The sequence below is a fragment of the Rhagoletis zephyria genome, unplaced genomic scaffold (genome assembly GCF_001687245.7).
Source record: "Rhagoletis zephyria isolate East Lansing unplaced genomic scaffold, Rhagoletis_zephyria_1.1 Rzeph_scaffold_00894, whole genome shotgun sequence".
In the NCBI taxonomy this organism is placed as follows: domain Eukaryota; kingdom Metazoa; phylum Arthropoda; class Insecta; order Diptera; family Tephritidae; genus Rhagoletis; species Rhagoletis zephyria.
In genome coordinates this window covers 130,992-145,627 of record NW_016157978.1, presented here as the reverse complement: position 1 = coordinate 145,627, position 14,636 = coordinate 130,992, and the positions used below count along the sequence as shown (strand labels likewise).

General features: G+C 36.0%; 1 protein-coding gene across 1 annotated transcript in view; it reads right to left on the bottom strand.

The window, feature by feature from the left end:
- Positions 1 to 5,583: 5,583 nt before the first annotated feature.
- The window catches only part of LOC108361966 (neuron derived neurotrophic factor nord), a gene marked incomplete at its 3' end in the record, with an annotated part of 92,897 nt that continues 83,844 nt past the window's right edge, over positions 5,584 to 14,636 (bottom strand). The window contains exons 2-5 of the mRNA XM_017614777.1: positions 12,157 to 12,242; positions 6,203 to 6,434; positions 5,915 to 6,111; positions 5,584 to 5,828 (exon numbers count right to left, since the gene is read on the bottom strand). Coding sequence (XP_017470266.1) covers positions 5,584 to 5,828; positions 5,915 to 6,111; positions 6,203 to 6,434; positions 12,157 to 12,242 — 760 coding nt within the window. The remainder of the gene's footprint in view (positions 5,829 to 5,914; positions 6,112 to 6,202; positions 6,435 to 12,156; positions 12,243 to 14,636) is intronic.

Genomic DNA, 14,636 nt, shown 5'->3' with positions numbered 1-14,636 from the left:
TAGACATATTGTTGAGAAGTAGGTGCGATCAAGCAAACGTGTAATTATTTAAATATACCTTGTATAGTGTTATCTGTAAAAAAAAAGTTGCGCACTTTTTCAGTATATCGATTTATATAATATAACCTCGTTCGTGAAATATACATGAAATTCTCGATGAAGAACACAACCAAGGCGAATTTATACAAGGTGGTGTTACTGGCGATTTTAGATTTTCGCCGCAGTACTTCCTAATGTCAAACTGATGTGGTTGTTGTAAACAAGGTGAATTATGACTTTAAGAAGTACCGCGGCGAAAATCTAAATTCGCCAGTAACATCACCTCGCCTTGAACACAACCAAACATAACAAGTGAAAACTAAGTACAAAACATACAAGAAAGTAATCAGCCCTATTCTGGATTTCGACTCGAATCGAAATTTTCTCCGTTTGGCAACTTTGGTATTCTGCGTTCCGTTTCTTTTCGATCAATCTTCGAAATTTACGATTATAGCTATTCTACATTTCGATCGTAGTTCCGTTTTTCTAAGTAGCAAATTTGTTGACGGAGAACGTTTCAATTGTTATTTTCGTGGATTTAAACAATAAAATTTAATTTTAAACAATATAATGCATGATTGTAAAAGTCATCATAAATGAATTTTCTCGATTTCTGTGTTTTCGCGAGCGGGCAATACGAAAAATTTGCTCAAATAATGGCAACCAAAAGGGATATTGCGCGACGTTTTCAAAGTGGAAGTCCTGGCGTTTTAGTTTACATTATCTATAAATAAGACTNCCTTTGAGAGTGCGCAAAGTGAAAAACGTGATTTAATATTTCAAATTTCCAAGCTATATCTGAGTTTTCTTTAAAGTTATATCAGAAACGGCAATGGAACCTTCTTGTTCAGGTATTTAGGCAATACAAAGTGATTTTAGTTTTCTTTTACTGTGATTCCAAGTATTTTATTTTATTTTTTAGCCTAAGCGTAAAAATAAGGGGTTTTTGGCTATATACGTAGACATATTGTTGAGAAGTAGGTGCGATCAAGCAAACGTGTAATTATTTAAATATACCTTGTATAGTGTTATCTGTAAAAAAAAAGTTGCGCACTTTTTCAGTATATCGATTTATATAATATAACCTCGTTCGTGAAATATACATGAAATTCTCGATGAAGAACACAACCAAGGCGAATTTATACAAGGTGGTGTTACTGGCGATTTTAGATTTTCGCCGCAGTACTTCCTAATGTCAAACTGATGTGGTTGTTGTAAACAAGGTGAATTATGACTTTAAGAAGTACCGCGGCGAAAATCTAAATTCGCCAGTAACATCACCTCGCCTTGAACACAACCAAACATAACAAGTGAAAACTAAGTACAAAACATACAAGAAAGTAATCAGCCCTATTCTGGATTTCGACTCGAATCGAAATTTTCTCCGTTTGGCAACTTTGGTATTCTGCGTTCCGTTTCTTTTCGATCAATCTTCGAAATTTACGATTATAGCTATTCTACATTTCGATCGTAGTTCCGTTTTTCTAAGTAGCAAATTTGTTGACGGAGAACGTTTCAATTGTTATTTTCGTGGATTTAAACAATAAAATTTAATTTTAAACAATATAATGCATGATTGTAAAAGTCATCATAAATGAATTTTCTCGATTTCTGTGTTTTCGCGAGCGGGCAATACGAAAAATTTGCTCAAATAATGGCAACCAAAAGGGATATTGCGCGACGTTTTCAAAGTGGAAGTCCTGGCGTTTTAGTTTACATTATCTATAAATAAGACTGTGAAATGCACTGAATTCAATTTATTCTTTTTATATAAAATTATTAGATGTATGCACATAGATACATACATACATAAAATGTGAAGTTACATAAAAAAGATGCTTTTTTTATTGCACTCGTTTTTACTAACTTTTTAAAAAGAGGTGCGTATGTTGTCTCGAATTCGATTTGCTATGGAAATAAGCTTTGTTCTTCCCCTCCTCCTGACGGCTTTCAAAATGGGATTCATTTGTGTCCAAATCTTCCACTATGTAGTAAATGCAAATGTTGTGGAGTGCTCAAACAACGTTTATAATTTCACTGACTTTAAGCGAGGAGTAATACAGTTCAAGATGAATTCCTTATGACTCTTCACTCATCTGAAAAAGATCAAACATGTCCCTAAATCTCCGCCTTTCAACTTCCGCATCAGCAATCTGTGACTCGTTCTTCTCTTCAAGCAATTACGCTGCGGCTCTGGATTTCATTCTTATAACTATGTATCCACTTAAATTTAATTTTTAAATTACAGTGATGCTAGGTACATATATTTAGTTATTATAAAATATTTACAAACTTTAACTTCATATGCAGCTATAGTTTTGTGGCATATATTTCTTTGTTTTGTTTCGATTTCACACATTCCTAAGCAAACAGCTGATTTCGAAAGATGTTTTCTCTCTTCCTCTTCTTCTTTCGTTTCGATCGTAACGCAGAATACCTAAGTTCGATTGCAGCGGAGCGGAATGCGGGAACGTAATCGAAATGCAGAATAGGGCTGAATGTTGTTATTCTCCACGTTCGCTGATTGCTCAATTACTGTTTTTTTACCCTACATACGGCATAACTATTAGGTACATACGTATATTATCAAAAGTAGGCTAAATACTGTTTGGTTTAAAGGCGAAACTTTTAGTACTTGCATGTATCAAAAAAAGTATGTATACATTTATGTGCATATCTGCTTAAACTTGTAAAATAAAATTTGGGTTTATTAAATTTTACAATAGTAACTTAGAATTACGTAATTTACTTGTCCAATGATTTATAGGGTATATGTGAAACCGTAAAGAATGGTACATATTGCATATTTTTAGTGTTAATTATAATCTTTGTTATTGTTTATAGTGTTGTTATTTCTATGCATGAATATCATGTGCAGTGAATAGAAATAATGATAGTGATGATATTTTCATCTAATAGGGTTACGGGTAGACGGGGAAACGGAGACTTTAAAGGCCTAATTATATGATTACTTTCTTTATAGGAACGAGCTCAAATATAATTTGGGTTACTCGTCAAAGCCTTTATGAAGTAATGAAAAACTCTGGCTGCGATCAATTCAATGACAGATTTAACGTTTTAACGGGACAAATGAAAGATCGCATCAGGCCATCTGATGCAAATTTAAAGGAATTTAATGAAAAGATGAGATATTTTATCTCTGAGTTCAAAATTCGTTGGAATAGGTCCTGTAGTCACGAAGAACGTTTGTTTAAAGCAAACAAAAGTTGGCTTGAGTCCTCTACAGGTTTTCCGTGTTAAAAAAAAATAATAATAAACTTCAATTGTCAGAAGACGCTCTAGAGGCGCGAAAAAGGTTTTAAGAGCTACAGAGAACATTTTTCCCGCAAGTGCAACAGAAAAAATACGAATAAAGATATATTCAATAGACTTTTGATTAGTTCGACCCTGTATCAAGTATGAGGAAACTACCAAAAAAAATTCCAGGATTTGCCGAAAGAAACAAAACAGTTGTTAATTATGAAGCCTTATAGCGATGATGAAGATGTTGATATTGATGACAATGACGCAAGCGAAGATGATGATTATTTTTATTAAAGGTTATATATTCTTAATTACTTTCTAGGCTTAACAAAAACATGAAGATAATTGTTGAAGAGAAAATTTGTACAATTCGTATTCGTTATCATATACAAAATTACCTAAAAAAGTGATGTTGTGGGTGATGTTGATGACGAAAATAGTAATGAAGATAATGATGAAGATAATTATGATAATAATGATAGAAGTGGTATTTAACTTGTAATAAATGATGATTAGGATTTTAACAAATTATCATTAATAATAAAAATTATTTATGGGAGAAACAACTAAATTTTAACTTTTCTCGCTCTTTAATAACGCCATAAAAACCTACATAAAAAACAAGTAAGAAAGTCTAAGTTCGGGCGGAGCCGAACATTAAATACCCGGTGCAAGTATTAAATATATGTTTCCACCCTTTCCGAAAGCTACCGCTACATGATAAGCGGGTGTATAAATTTTAAGTAAACTAGCATCCTTAAATTTCGAAATATTGAAATTTAAAGCATTTCTGAAATTTATGTCAATTTTCATTTATGTATACATTTGTCTATATCTATCTCGATTCGTTTTGTCTGTTACAAACAACCGTTATGTGAACAAAGTTATAATACCCTTGTGCACAAGTGCGCTCGGGTATACAAATTCCCACTAAACTATTTTCGGATTTGTCTCTTTTTTGCTTCATTTGATGTTAGTTATACAAGTACATCAAAATATCGACTTACTTGCCCATATTCCATTTGCTTACACGCCATTTGCATTAGGAATGGAACTTTTCTAAGTATTAATCGAAATAGAATAACATGAAGGTATCGAAAATAGCCTGAGATCACCAAAGCCAAATCAATTTTAGTCAACAATGAAATCACAGATTTTTGAATTTAATATATTACCAAATAAAACTAAAACTTTCTGGAGCTAAAAGGCGCTAGATAACTCTCAAAAGAGCTAAAAAAAAAGAGCTGTGAGCTAAATCCCAATTTTCGGAGCTACTGTTTCTGGCTAGTATATTTCGGGAGGAATGGATAAGGATTGGGCCAAGAGCTTGTGTGAGCAAATCTAACTTTTGGCAAAAAATACGTGGTTTTGTACTTCAAACAACGATATGTGTATTTGCGTGGAAATTATTACGCATTTTCATTTGACCATTCACAACTTTATTTATCAATCAATTTCATTCGTTGATAGCTTGATGTTTTTGTAAAAGAATAGGCTTAAACGTATTCGTTTCTAAATTGTAATAAAAATTGTACATAAGCAGACTGCCTACAATGTGCTTCACAAATCTTAAATTGGTCAGCGGTGTTTTAAACAATTATTTGGAGGAGAAAGTTGGAATTTTTACTCCTCGGCGGGAAATTTTTGCTTTATTTCTCTTTAAATACATTTCTCAAAAATATTAAGGTAGGTGTTAAAAAAGCTTAATAAAAAGGCTATCAGAACGATATGTCAGCCTAACTGAAAAGAAAAAAAATATTTCAAAACCGAATAGCAAGAAAAGATCAAAACTTTTTTAGCGCTATAGGTCAGGATTACATGAGAAATTTTAAAATTACAGCTTCAAAATGAGCTCAATACTACCATTTTTCATCGAAATACAGCCTGTCGGAATTCAAAGAAAAACTTGGATCTTTTTGTTCGCTCCCTTAATTTTTTTGAGTAGTGAGTAGTACCTATGTACATGGGCGTAGCCAGGTAGGGGAAGGGGGGGGTGCTCGAGCATCTTTCAAATTTTCCTTATATATATATAAAATAGTACCCTGAAATGCCGGCTTAATAGGGTCGAGCCCCCCATAAATTTCATTCTGGCTACGCCGATGCCTATGTACATTGGCAGGTAAAGCCAAGCCAACATGTATATTCTTTAATATAGAAACCACCTGAACCACTTTGGGAATCACCGGTCTACAGCCACGAAACAAACTTGATGCTCTCCAAATCTGTCCCAGCGATACGAAGAATTTAAAATCAAATGTATGGATATACCTATGTACTTACCTTAAAGCTGAAGACCTGTACGCCATGCAGCCCAGATATTTTCTTCATTGTAAACATATTAGCTCGTAACGAAACGGGATGTGTGCGATTGAAGTCCACTTGTGTAGAGGCAATGTGGAAAGTGAGATTTTGTCGGCGAGTGTGCACGCCAAATACATCCAAGTAGTATGTTAGATTTGGCAGCACGCCCTTCAGTAGCTGCTGAGTGTGAGGACCCGTACAGATAATGTTGGTGGTGCGTGGATCTTTGTGGGTATGAGAAAAAAATACCAACGGCACATGAAAAATTTTCAATGAAATATTGACTGGCTGTAATTCAATAGCGACTCACCAATTTTCTTAGCACGATCCGGAGGCTTCAACCAGATATAATCCATCAAAGATCCCGAGTAGCAGTTGGTCGGTGCGTCAGCATCTACGTGGTGGGCTGTACTCGTGAAGTATTCGTTGACGGCGCTGCAGAAATTCAATTGTCGCTGGCCTGTATTCACAACCAGACAGTAGTGGACTGCATGGAAATCGAATTTGCTGCTCCACGACGAGGACGAAGGCAGTGAAGGGAAGTAAAATAATGGTCACAAACTCACTACAATCATTTTACCTTTGGGTATATGCTCACCTCTTGTCCCACTTGACTATCATTTGGCGTTTGCGTACCCAATTCTGACTGCGTATGCTGATGTGGTGCGGGCGATTGAGTAGCGGCCAGCTGGATTGCGGATGTTCGGCACGTGCTTCAATTTTGATAGAGCCTCGCTGACGGGCTTGCACAAAAATATCGTATTGGCCACGCAGTGCACAAGGCAATACCACAGTGCGTTGATCCGACATAAGTGACCGCGATAAATTTACTGCAAAATGAAGTTGGAAAAAAGCAACAAAAAGTGAACATTGCAAAAAAGATGAAGTCGAAGAGTTATGCGAAATGAGATCAAGCAAGAACGGACGTTGGATGGAGGAGTAAGATGTAGAATGTGAAAAAGTATGTAAAGAAAGAGGTTTAAGTCCGAAAGCCTCAATGCGTAAAATTTAGTTTAGTGCACAACCGTTCGCCTAGGCCAGATATACGAGTATTTGTCACGGGGAAGTAAAAAAAACTACCGCCGCTGGGCTGAGATAGCTATGGGTTGTTTGTTTTTTAATTTATGGCTTTATTGAGAATTTTTATAAATTTCTACGTATATGGTTTCTTCTTCTTTATTGGCGCCGTAACCGCCTAAGTAATTTTGGCAAAGTCAAAAACAGAACACCAGACGTTTCTCTTCTGTGTCAAATGACGCCAACTGGAAATGCCAAGCCCTTTTTACTTGGTCTTTCCAACGTAGAGGAGGCCTTCCTCTGTTACCAGCATCGTGACCCGCGTTAAATACTTTCCGAACTGCAGCGTTTCTGTCCATTCCAACAACATGACCTAGCCAGCGGAGCCGCTGAATTTTAATTCGCTGCACCATGTTTATATCGTTGTACTGCTCATCATTAAATCATCTGCGGTATCCACCATCGCCAACGCGGTAGGATCGTAAAACTTTCGCAGAATCTTCTCAAAAACTCCAAGAGTCACTTCATTAGATGTTTTCATTGCCCATGCCTCATTTTTTACGGGGATATATGACTTTACCCCTCAGTTGCCTACTCAGTTCAAAGTTGCACTTGTTGGCAAGAGTGACTCTCCGTTGGATTTCAAGGCTCACATTATTTTTGGTGTTAATGCTCGTTCCCAAATAACGAAATTTTCCACTTTTTTAAACTTGTATCTGCCAACAGCGACGTGGGTGCCGAGACGCGTATGCTGTGACTGTTCGAGTGATGACAGGAGATACTTAGTTTTGTCCTGGTTCACCACCAGACCCATTCGCCTTGCTTCTCTATCTAATCCCGAGAATGCAGAACAGACGTATCCTTTGCTTTCGCCGACAATTTCGACTATATCAGACTAAAGAAATCACATGAAAGTGAGTCGACCTGTCTGAAACCTCGCTTGGTATCTAGCGGTTCGGAGAGGGTCTTTCTCAATGCTGGCGGAGCTGGTTGTATTGCTTAAAACCATTTTACACAGTCCTATCCGCTTCGCGGGGATACCAACTTCAGTCATCGCGGCATAAAGACAACTTCTTTTCGTGCTGTTGAAATCGACAAATAGATGGAGTCTGCCGATTCTATTCTCAAGGGCCTTTTAAAAGACTTGGCGTATTATGAATACTTGGTCTACGGTGGATTTGTCAGGTCTAAAGCCAGACTGATAAGATTCAATCAGTTCGATTACGGTGGGCTTCAGTATTTCACGGAAGACACTCGATAAAATTTTGTAACCTATGCCTAGAGGGCTGATCCCGCGGTAGGTGCCGCGTATGGCGGGTTACCTTTCTTGTGAATTGGGCAGAATACACTTACATTCCAGTCGTCGGGCATGCCTTCAACTGACCATATTCTGCATAAGGGATGCATGTACCTTACAAGCTCCTCGCCGCCGTACTTCAATACAGGGCTTCGGAGCGGAGTGGAGCAAAGGAGCAAGGAGCTAAAGATCATAGGGTTTTGGCTGGAGCGGAGCTGTAGCAAAGAGCTAAAAAAGTTCAACTTCTCCTTAGATCCGTAAAGAAAATTAAATTTATTTATTTCATTATATTTTATTATATTTTTACTTAGAAATAGTGTTCATTGCACAATGCCCAGCAGTCAGGGATAATTCCAATGAAAACCCAATAGGGCTGTTCAAGATGTTGTGGAAATGGTCTTGGGTTTGCAGTTGAAATTGCATTTGCGCACATTTTTTGCTGCACAGGGGATATCTTCGCTGCAACAAGATAGTGGTCCGTTTCTCGTTTTTCGATCTGGAGACGGCCATGAAGCTTGATGGATATTTTTGTTTTCGAACCTAGTACTACATAGAACGGTTTTTCGAGCGCCGGCGAAGTCGATCAGCCTCGTTTCGTCGTGGAGGCTCAATTTTCCGACAGTGGCGCCAAAGATCCCTTCCTTGCCAACCTTGGCATTGAAATCGCCAAGCACGATTTTTATATCGTGTCGGGGGCAGCGCTGATATGTATGCTCCAAGCGCTCATAGAAAAGATCTTTGGACGCCTTATCCTTCTCCTATGTCGGGGCATGAGCACAGATGAGCGAAATGTTGAAGGATTTCGCTTTGATGCGGATTGTAGCTAGAAGTACGTCCACGGCAGTGAAAGCCAGTACTCGGCGACGGAGTATTTCTCCCACGACAAATTCAACACCGAGTTTGCGCTCCTTACGTTTTTTTGTTTTCTGAACATTAAAGAAAAATTGAAATAAGCTCCTATTTCATTTTCCAAGTATGTTAGTTTGCAAGTCCCGAAAAGATATAGTGATAATTGAAGAGGTAGATGCAATAACGGCTCAAAGTGAGATGTGTGCTTAAAAATTGTCAAATTCATAATACTAGTAATAACTCCCCCGAAATTCGGGTGAATGCATTAAAGAAATACTTGCAGATATTACGTATTTAAAAAATAAACATGATATTCATGAACCTACTTCAGGGGTATTCCATTAGTAAGTGAAACTTTGTGTCCAATTATAGAGTGACTTATTGAACATGGAATGCTTGACGAATCAATACTAAATACCTCAAATTAACGTACTTTCGAAGAAAAAATTTAGTTATATTATTTTATTACACCGTAAATGCACACCAAACTTCAATATTAGAAAAGTAATTGAATGCGACAATATATTTTAATACAGAAAGATCTGCAAAATCAAGTATTTATAAAGTAATTTTTTTTTAAGTGGGGAATAAATGTCTCGATCTGCCTTCGTCCCAAAGAAGCAACTTGGCATTGCAGAAAAATAGGCATCTAAATTATATTAAGGGATGAAATCACTACGGTTTTGCATGTCACACCCGTGACAAAAAAGTTTTAAACTTCGTATTGCTTAGTTACTACTTAAGGGATTTTTCTATAATTTCATAACTAGAGTATGTTTATACTATGCAGCCTTATTTCATTTCTTTTATTATATTATAAGTACCAACTTTAGAGATTTTGAAACGTTTTATCGTGTCCCGCCCGTGACAATCACTTATAAATTTTTTCTAATGGTACCTAACAATAAAAAAATAAGTTTAACACTTCAAACCTATGTTTAATGCCACAAAACTTTGAAGTCCAGATTGACTAAATACCATAATACTGTTGATGGGCCAAGCGATGTAGTAAAAAATTTCGCGTGGTCAGCTCGAAAAGTCAAGGTAAATATTACTATCATAGAGAAGCCAGAGAATTCTATGATGAGGGTTGCTTAACAACAATCTAAAAGTCAATACTAACAATTATGGTTTCACCAAAGAATAGCTAAATTTGAACCTGATTTGTCTCTTAGGGCCGGTTACTCAATGTCTGGTTAACACTAACGGCAGGTTAGACATCGCTATCGACGTGATAATAGTAGTCGATGTCCATGTTTAACCTGTAGTTAGTATTAGCCAGACATACATAGCTAGTCTATACAAACTTGAAAATCATTAAGACACACTCGAAATTTCGTTGCAATCAAATGCACCGTGCAAAAATGCCTTTGGAAAATGCATATGAGATTGCATGCGTTTGCAAATAATCCTTTCTTCCATGCCCCCTAAAATAGATCCTGAGGGCATCACTATATCGTGCGTCTTGCAATGACTTTATTGTGATAAAAGTGGGTCAATTGATCTTGTATTTGGCCTCTAACATGTATCATACCTAAGCCGTTTGATATGGATATTACTACAAGCTCCATTTCATGAAGAAAATCGTACGTGTCCCACCCGTGATAAAAGTTGTCCCACCCGTGACAGGAGAACTTTGAATTTTTTTGTAATAAACAACTAATTCTTGTTATGGTTTGTGCTTTGTTAGGACTGCTGGTTCTTTTCTGTATAGTAAAACATCTAATTCAGAAAGAAATGCTAAGTAAATTCACAGACTTTCCGCAAAATATATGTTCTCCAAAAAGCAGTGTCTCTTCTTTGTCCTACCCGTGACGGTAGAAACAGCTCAGAATTTTCCCATATAAAATCAAGTTGGAATATTTTTCGTATTTGGTAATAACTCGTATATTAGTGAACTAGGCGTAGCTTTATCAAAATATAGAATTGCTTAGTACTCTATACTATATACGAGCCCGAATCACAGTTCCATGGAGAATTGGTAAATATTTTTCAACAGATTACACTGCTCACTATCGACTTTTCTGCCACGTTTCTGACAAACGCGGTGACCTGCAGCTTGCGCTTTTATTTGATGTATAACTGCTGCAGATCGCCCTAACTAAGTCGTATGGCTGAGCAATTATATATAGATTCCCTTTTCGCACAGAACAGGATTTCTATAAGCGAGTGCTATTAGAAGTAACATATTTGTATTTGTATTTGTGAAGTCAGTGCACTAACAAAAATATTGTTTTGTTCTTAGCTTCGACTTATTTTTATTTTATTTTGGATTACATATTTTGTTATATAACAGTTTGCGAAATTGTACTTAATGAAATGATGCGTTCTTTTCTTTTATAAAGAGTTTAATATTTTTTAGACACATTTTTAATAAAAAGCAAAACTTTGTTTGCTAATTTTTACAAGCATAAGATATTCGATTCCGGGATCCCGCAGACGTATACAAGTACTAGGTGGATGTGTGATAACGACGTTAGCATTCATACTTGATGGTCAAAAACTAGGAAGAACTCCGTAATTTTACATAATGGTAGATAAGATTATTGCAAAAATTTTTTAATAGCGACTTAAATTATACCAACTTTTTTAATTTTTTTATTTCCTTAAATTTAAGAAGTACATACGGATTTGTAGAGTACCATTGTATGTAACTAGACTGCGGAGTTCTATGCAAAATGCAGAGCCTAGAAATATAAGCTACATAACCATAAGCAAAGTGTATAAATTTGTATACATTTTGTTTATAGTTAAAAGGCAAGTACACATTTTTTTAGGCATATGAAGACACTGCCGAATAAATTGAAATCAAATAATGCATCAAATCTATGCATGTCAGCACAAGCGACACATGCGACATAGTCAGCACTATTAATTACATTACGGCTGTTCAGGATATTGTGCATATGATCTTGCATTTGCATATTTCGGTACATTTGTAAATTCAAAACAATGAAATGCAAACGGTTGCCATGATAGTAGGCCTCAAATTTTCAAATGCAATTTCTAATGCAAAACCAAGACCAATTTCCTGAACAGCTCTATTGTATACACGTGAAGAGATTTTTCAAATTTTGCAAGCTCATATTATAGTAAAATTCATTAAATAATTGTCTAATTAAAAATCGATATATATTTTGATACAAGCCAGGATCATTCAGTATTGAAAATATGCTGCAAAAACACAACAGCTAAGCTAAGCTGCAATGACATGCAATAACAGTATGTTTGAGATGGAATGACATCGCATAACACCTTGTTTGAGTTGACATGTCATAGCAATGCATGAAATTTTTGAAAATGACATTTTTACAGAAAATGTTGAATACTGCAGTACTTTAATGCATACATACATACATATGTAGTGAACATCTTGCTTTAATACTCACCTGTTTGATTGAAGTAAATCTTGCGTACAACTTGCTGCGAAAAATGTATGGCCAGCGGTGCAGATTTATTGATGTACAGTAAGAATCTGAAAACAATGAAAGAACACTTGGAATTAATATATAAGAGAAATGAATGGAAAGCGGAAAAAACTAGTACATACATCAAAAGTTGTTTCAAGCATCTTCTCAGTTTTATTTTAACAATCAATCGTATTTGTGATCGAGGCAGATGTAGACATATGAGGAAATCTCACGAGTTGAAAATTTTTTTTACAAAAACGTGTTTTTGGGCGAAAATGGTTGTTGAAATTCATTGCAGAGAAATTTTTCTACTTGGGCATTTCATTGCCAAAGATTTTATTTCAAAAAGTGCTTACGAGCACATGCCACATGAAGAAAATTACTTTAGTCGAAAAAATAGCTTACTCCACGTTGTTTTGAGCAGATATTTTATAGAAAAGCACAACTCTATAAAAATTCAAAGTTTAAACATGCTGTGAAACTACCCTCCAGTACTGCTGGAGTCAATCGCTACTTTTGAACCGTTTCCGCACCGACTCCTAGGTAAGTAGCTACTCTATTAAACCCGTGGTAGTGCACATGGTAGTGCAGAGTCGAACCAGTCGTAAGCGGGATAGCGAAAAACTACGACAGAGGGCGCCCATAAACCACGCAAGAGACTACTTTAGTAACTCCCGGTAGTGCAGAGAGAGCCGATGGTGACTACCGCCTAGGACATTGCCTTGTAAAAGGAATCCCAAGCGATATCCCCTGCTATCTATCTCCTGCGATGGCGATGAGCGGTCTCCACAAGCGATTAATCGCCGGAGATCTATCGCAGCAGCTAAACAATCGCTAATGGAGACAGTTAGATAGTACATTATCTTCAGTTTTCGTAAAGCACAAGATTTCATTGCGAAATTGTATTTAAACCAGGGACAGAAAATAATCATTATTTTTTAAATGTTGTAATCATCGTAAAACAATTTTTCATTTAATTTTTTTTACTGATTCAATTATAATCTCAATTTTTTTTTAGTTGTTTTTAGTTTTTTAGTAAATTTAAACTTTAAAAATTTAAATTAACTAATAATAACATAAAAATGTGAAATAAAATAAAACAAACGAAAATAAAATAAAAAACAATTAAATATATAAATGAAACAAAATTTAGAAAAATAATAGAAATAATAAAAAAAATTTTTTTTTGGCAATTGCTTGTAGTACGCAGCTCTCACCACTCAGCTACCGCGGATGAATGAGTCGGTCGCTTTATTTGCTCAGTTAACGTAGAACACAAAGAAACTGCAAAACTAGCATAGATATCCACCCTGTCGTCGGTAATCCAGTCACCGAAAGAAGTTCTTATTCATTTTAACAGCCCTATTCGTATAAAACCTCACAACTGAGTTGTGAGCAAAAATTTGTGAGATCTCTTGTGAGGTCTATTTTGTGAGGTTATTCTTGGCCAGATCTCATAAGAAAAAACCAAATCACCACACAAGGTGAAAAGCGTTTTGCTGTCTATCAGCTGTATCGTAAATAAAATAAATACAAAAGATGGATGCTGAACAACAGGAAAAGTAAATATTTTTGCAATTTGTTAATTTTTTTTTATAATTACTGATTTTATTTATTTTCTAGACAAATTCAAAAAGAAATAACAACGCAGGAGGAGCTCCAGTGCTTCACACAGTTTGCAATCCACAACTTGGTGCAAAAGTTTGTATGAAAATGAAATCGTATGTCTGCACTTGCTCTTCTAAAACTGCCGCAATAACAAGCAAAAACTCTGCCATTACTAAATATACTTTTAGTTAAAAAAATCAACACAGACACTGATAGCGAACGAAAATTAACAAAACATTTTTCAATTGCTCAATAAAAATCTGCCTTTTTCCCCTGGGGAGGGTATCATTCGTAAATCATAAATTTTCTGACAATTGTGAGCGTTTGACCTTTTGAATTTACGCCAGCATAGGGATAACCTCACAATAGTCAGAAACCTCACAATAGTGAGTGTGGTGGTTTTTGTGAGGGCCACAGAATAGGGCTGTAAATTGGATTCCTATTTGAATTAGTGTTAGTGACTGCATTATCGATGAAAAGGTATAAGTCCATGCTAATTTTGCGTTTTCCCTGTATCCTACGCTCTCTGAGTTTTGGTCACTGTTGTCATCGAAAATTCCCTTGATCCGAGTTAAGTTTGGGAATTAACTCTAGGACTTAATCCGGATCAAGTGCAGTTAATTCCCGAGATAATTCCGAATTAACGAGTTAATCCAGATCAACGCTGCCGTCTGTTTATGCTTTGAGATTTAAGTGATTAACAGGTCTATTCTGCACGTTACCGAAGATTTTGTGACCGGAAAATTTTATTACCAAAAAATGTTACCACTTCTTGTCACCGGGATTCTAGGTACGTTGGTAATGCAGTGAAAATATTTGTGGAAGTTCCTGTATTGCATATTTCACGGGGC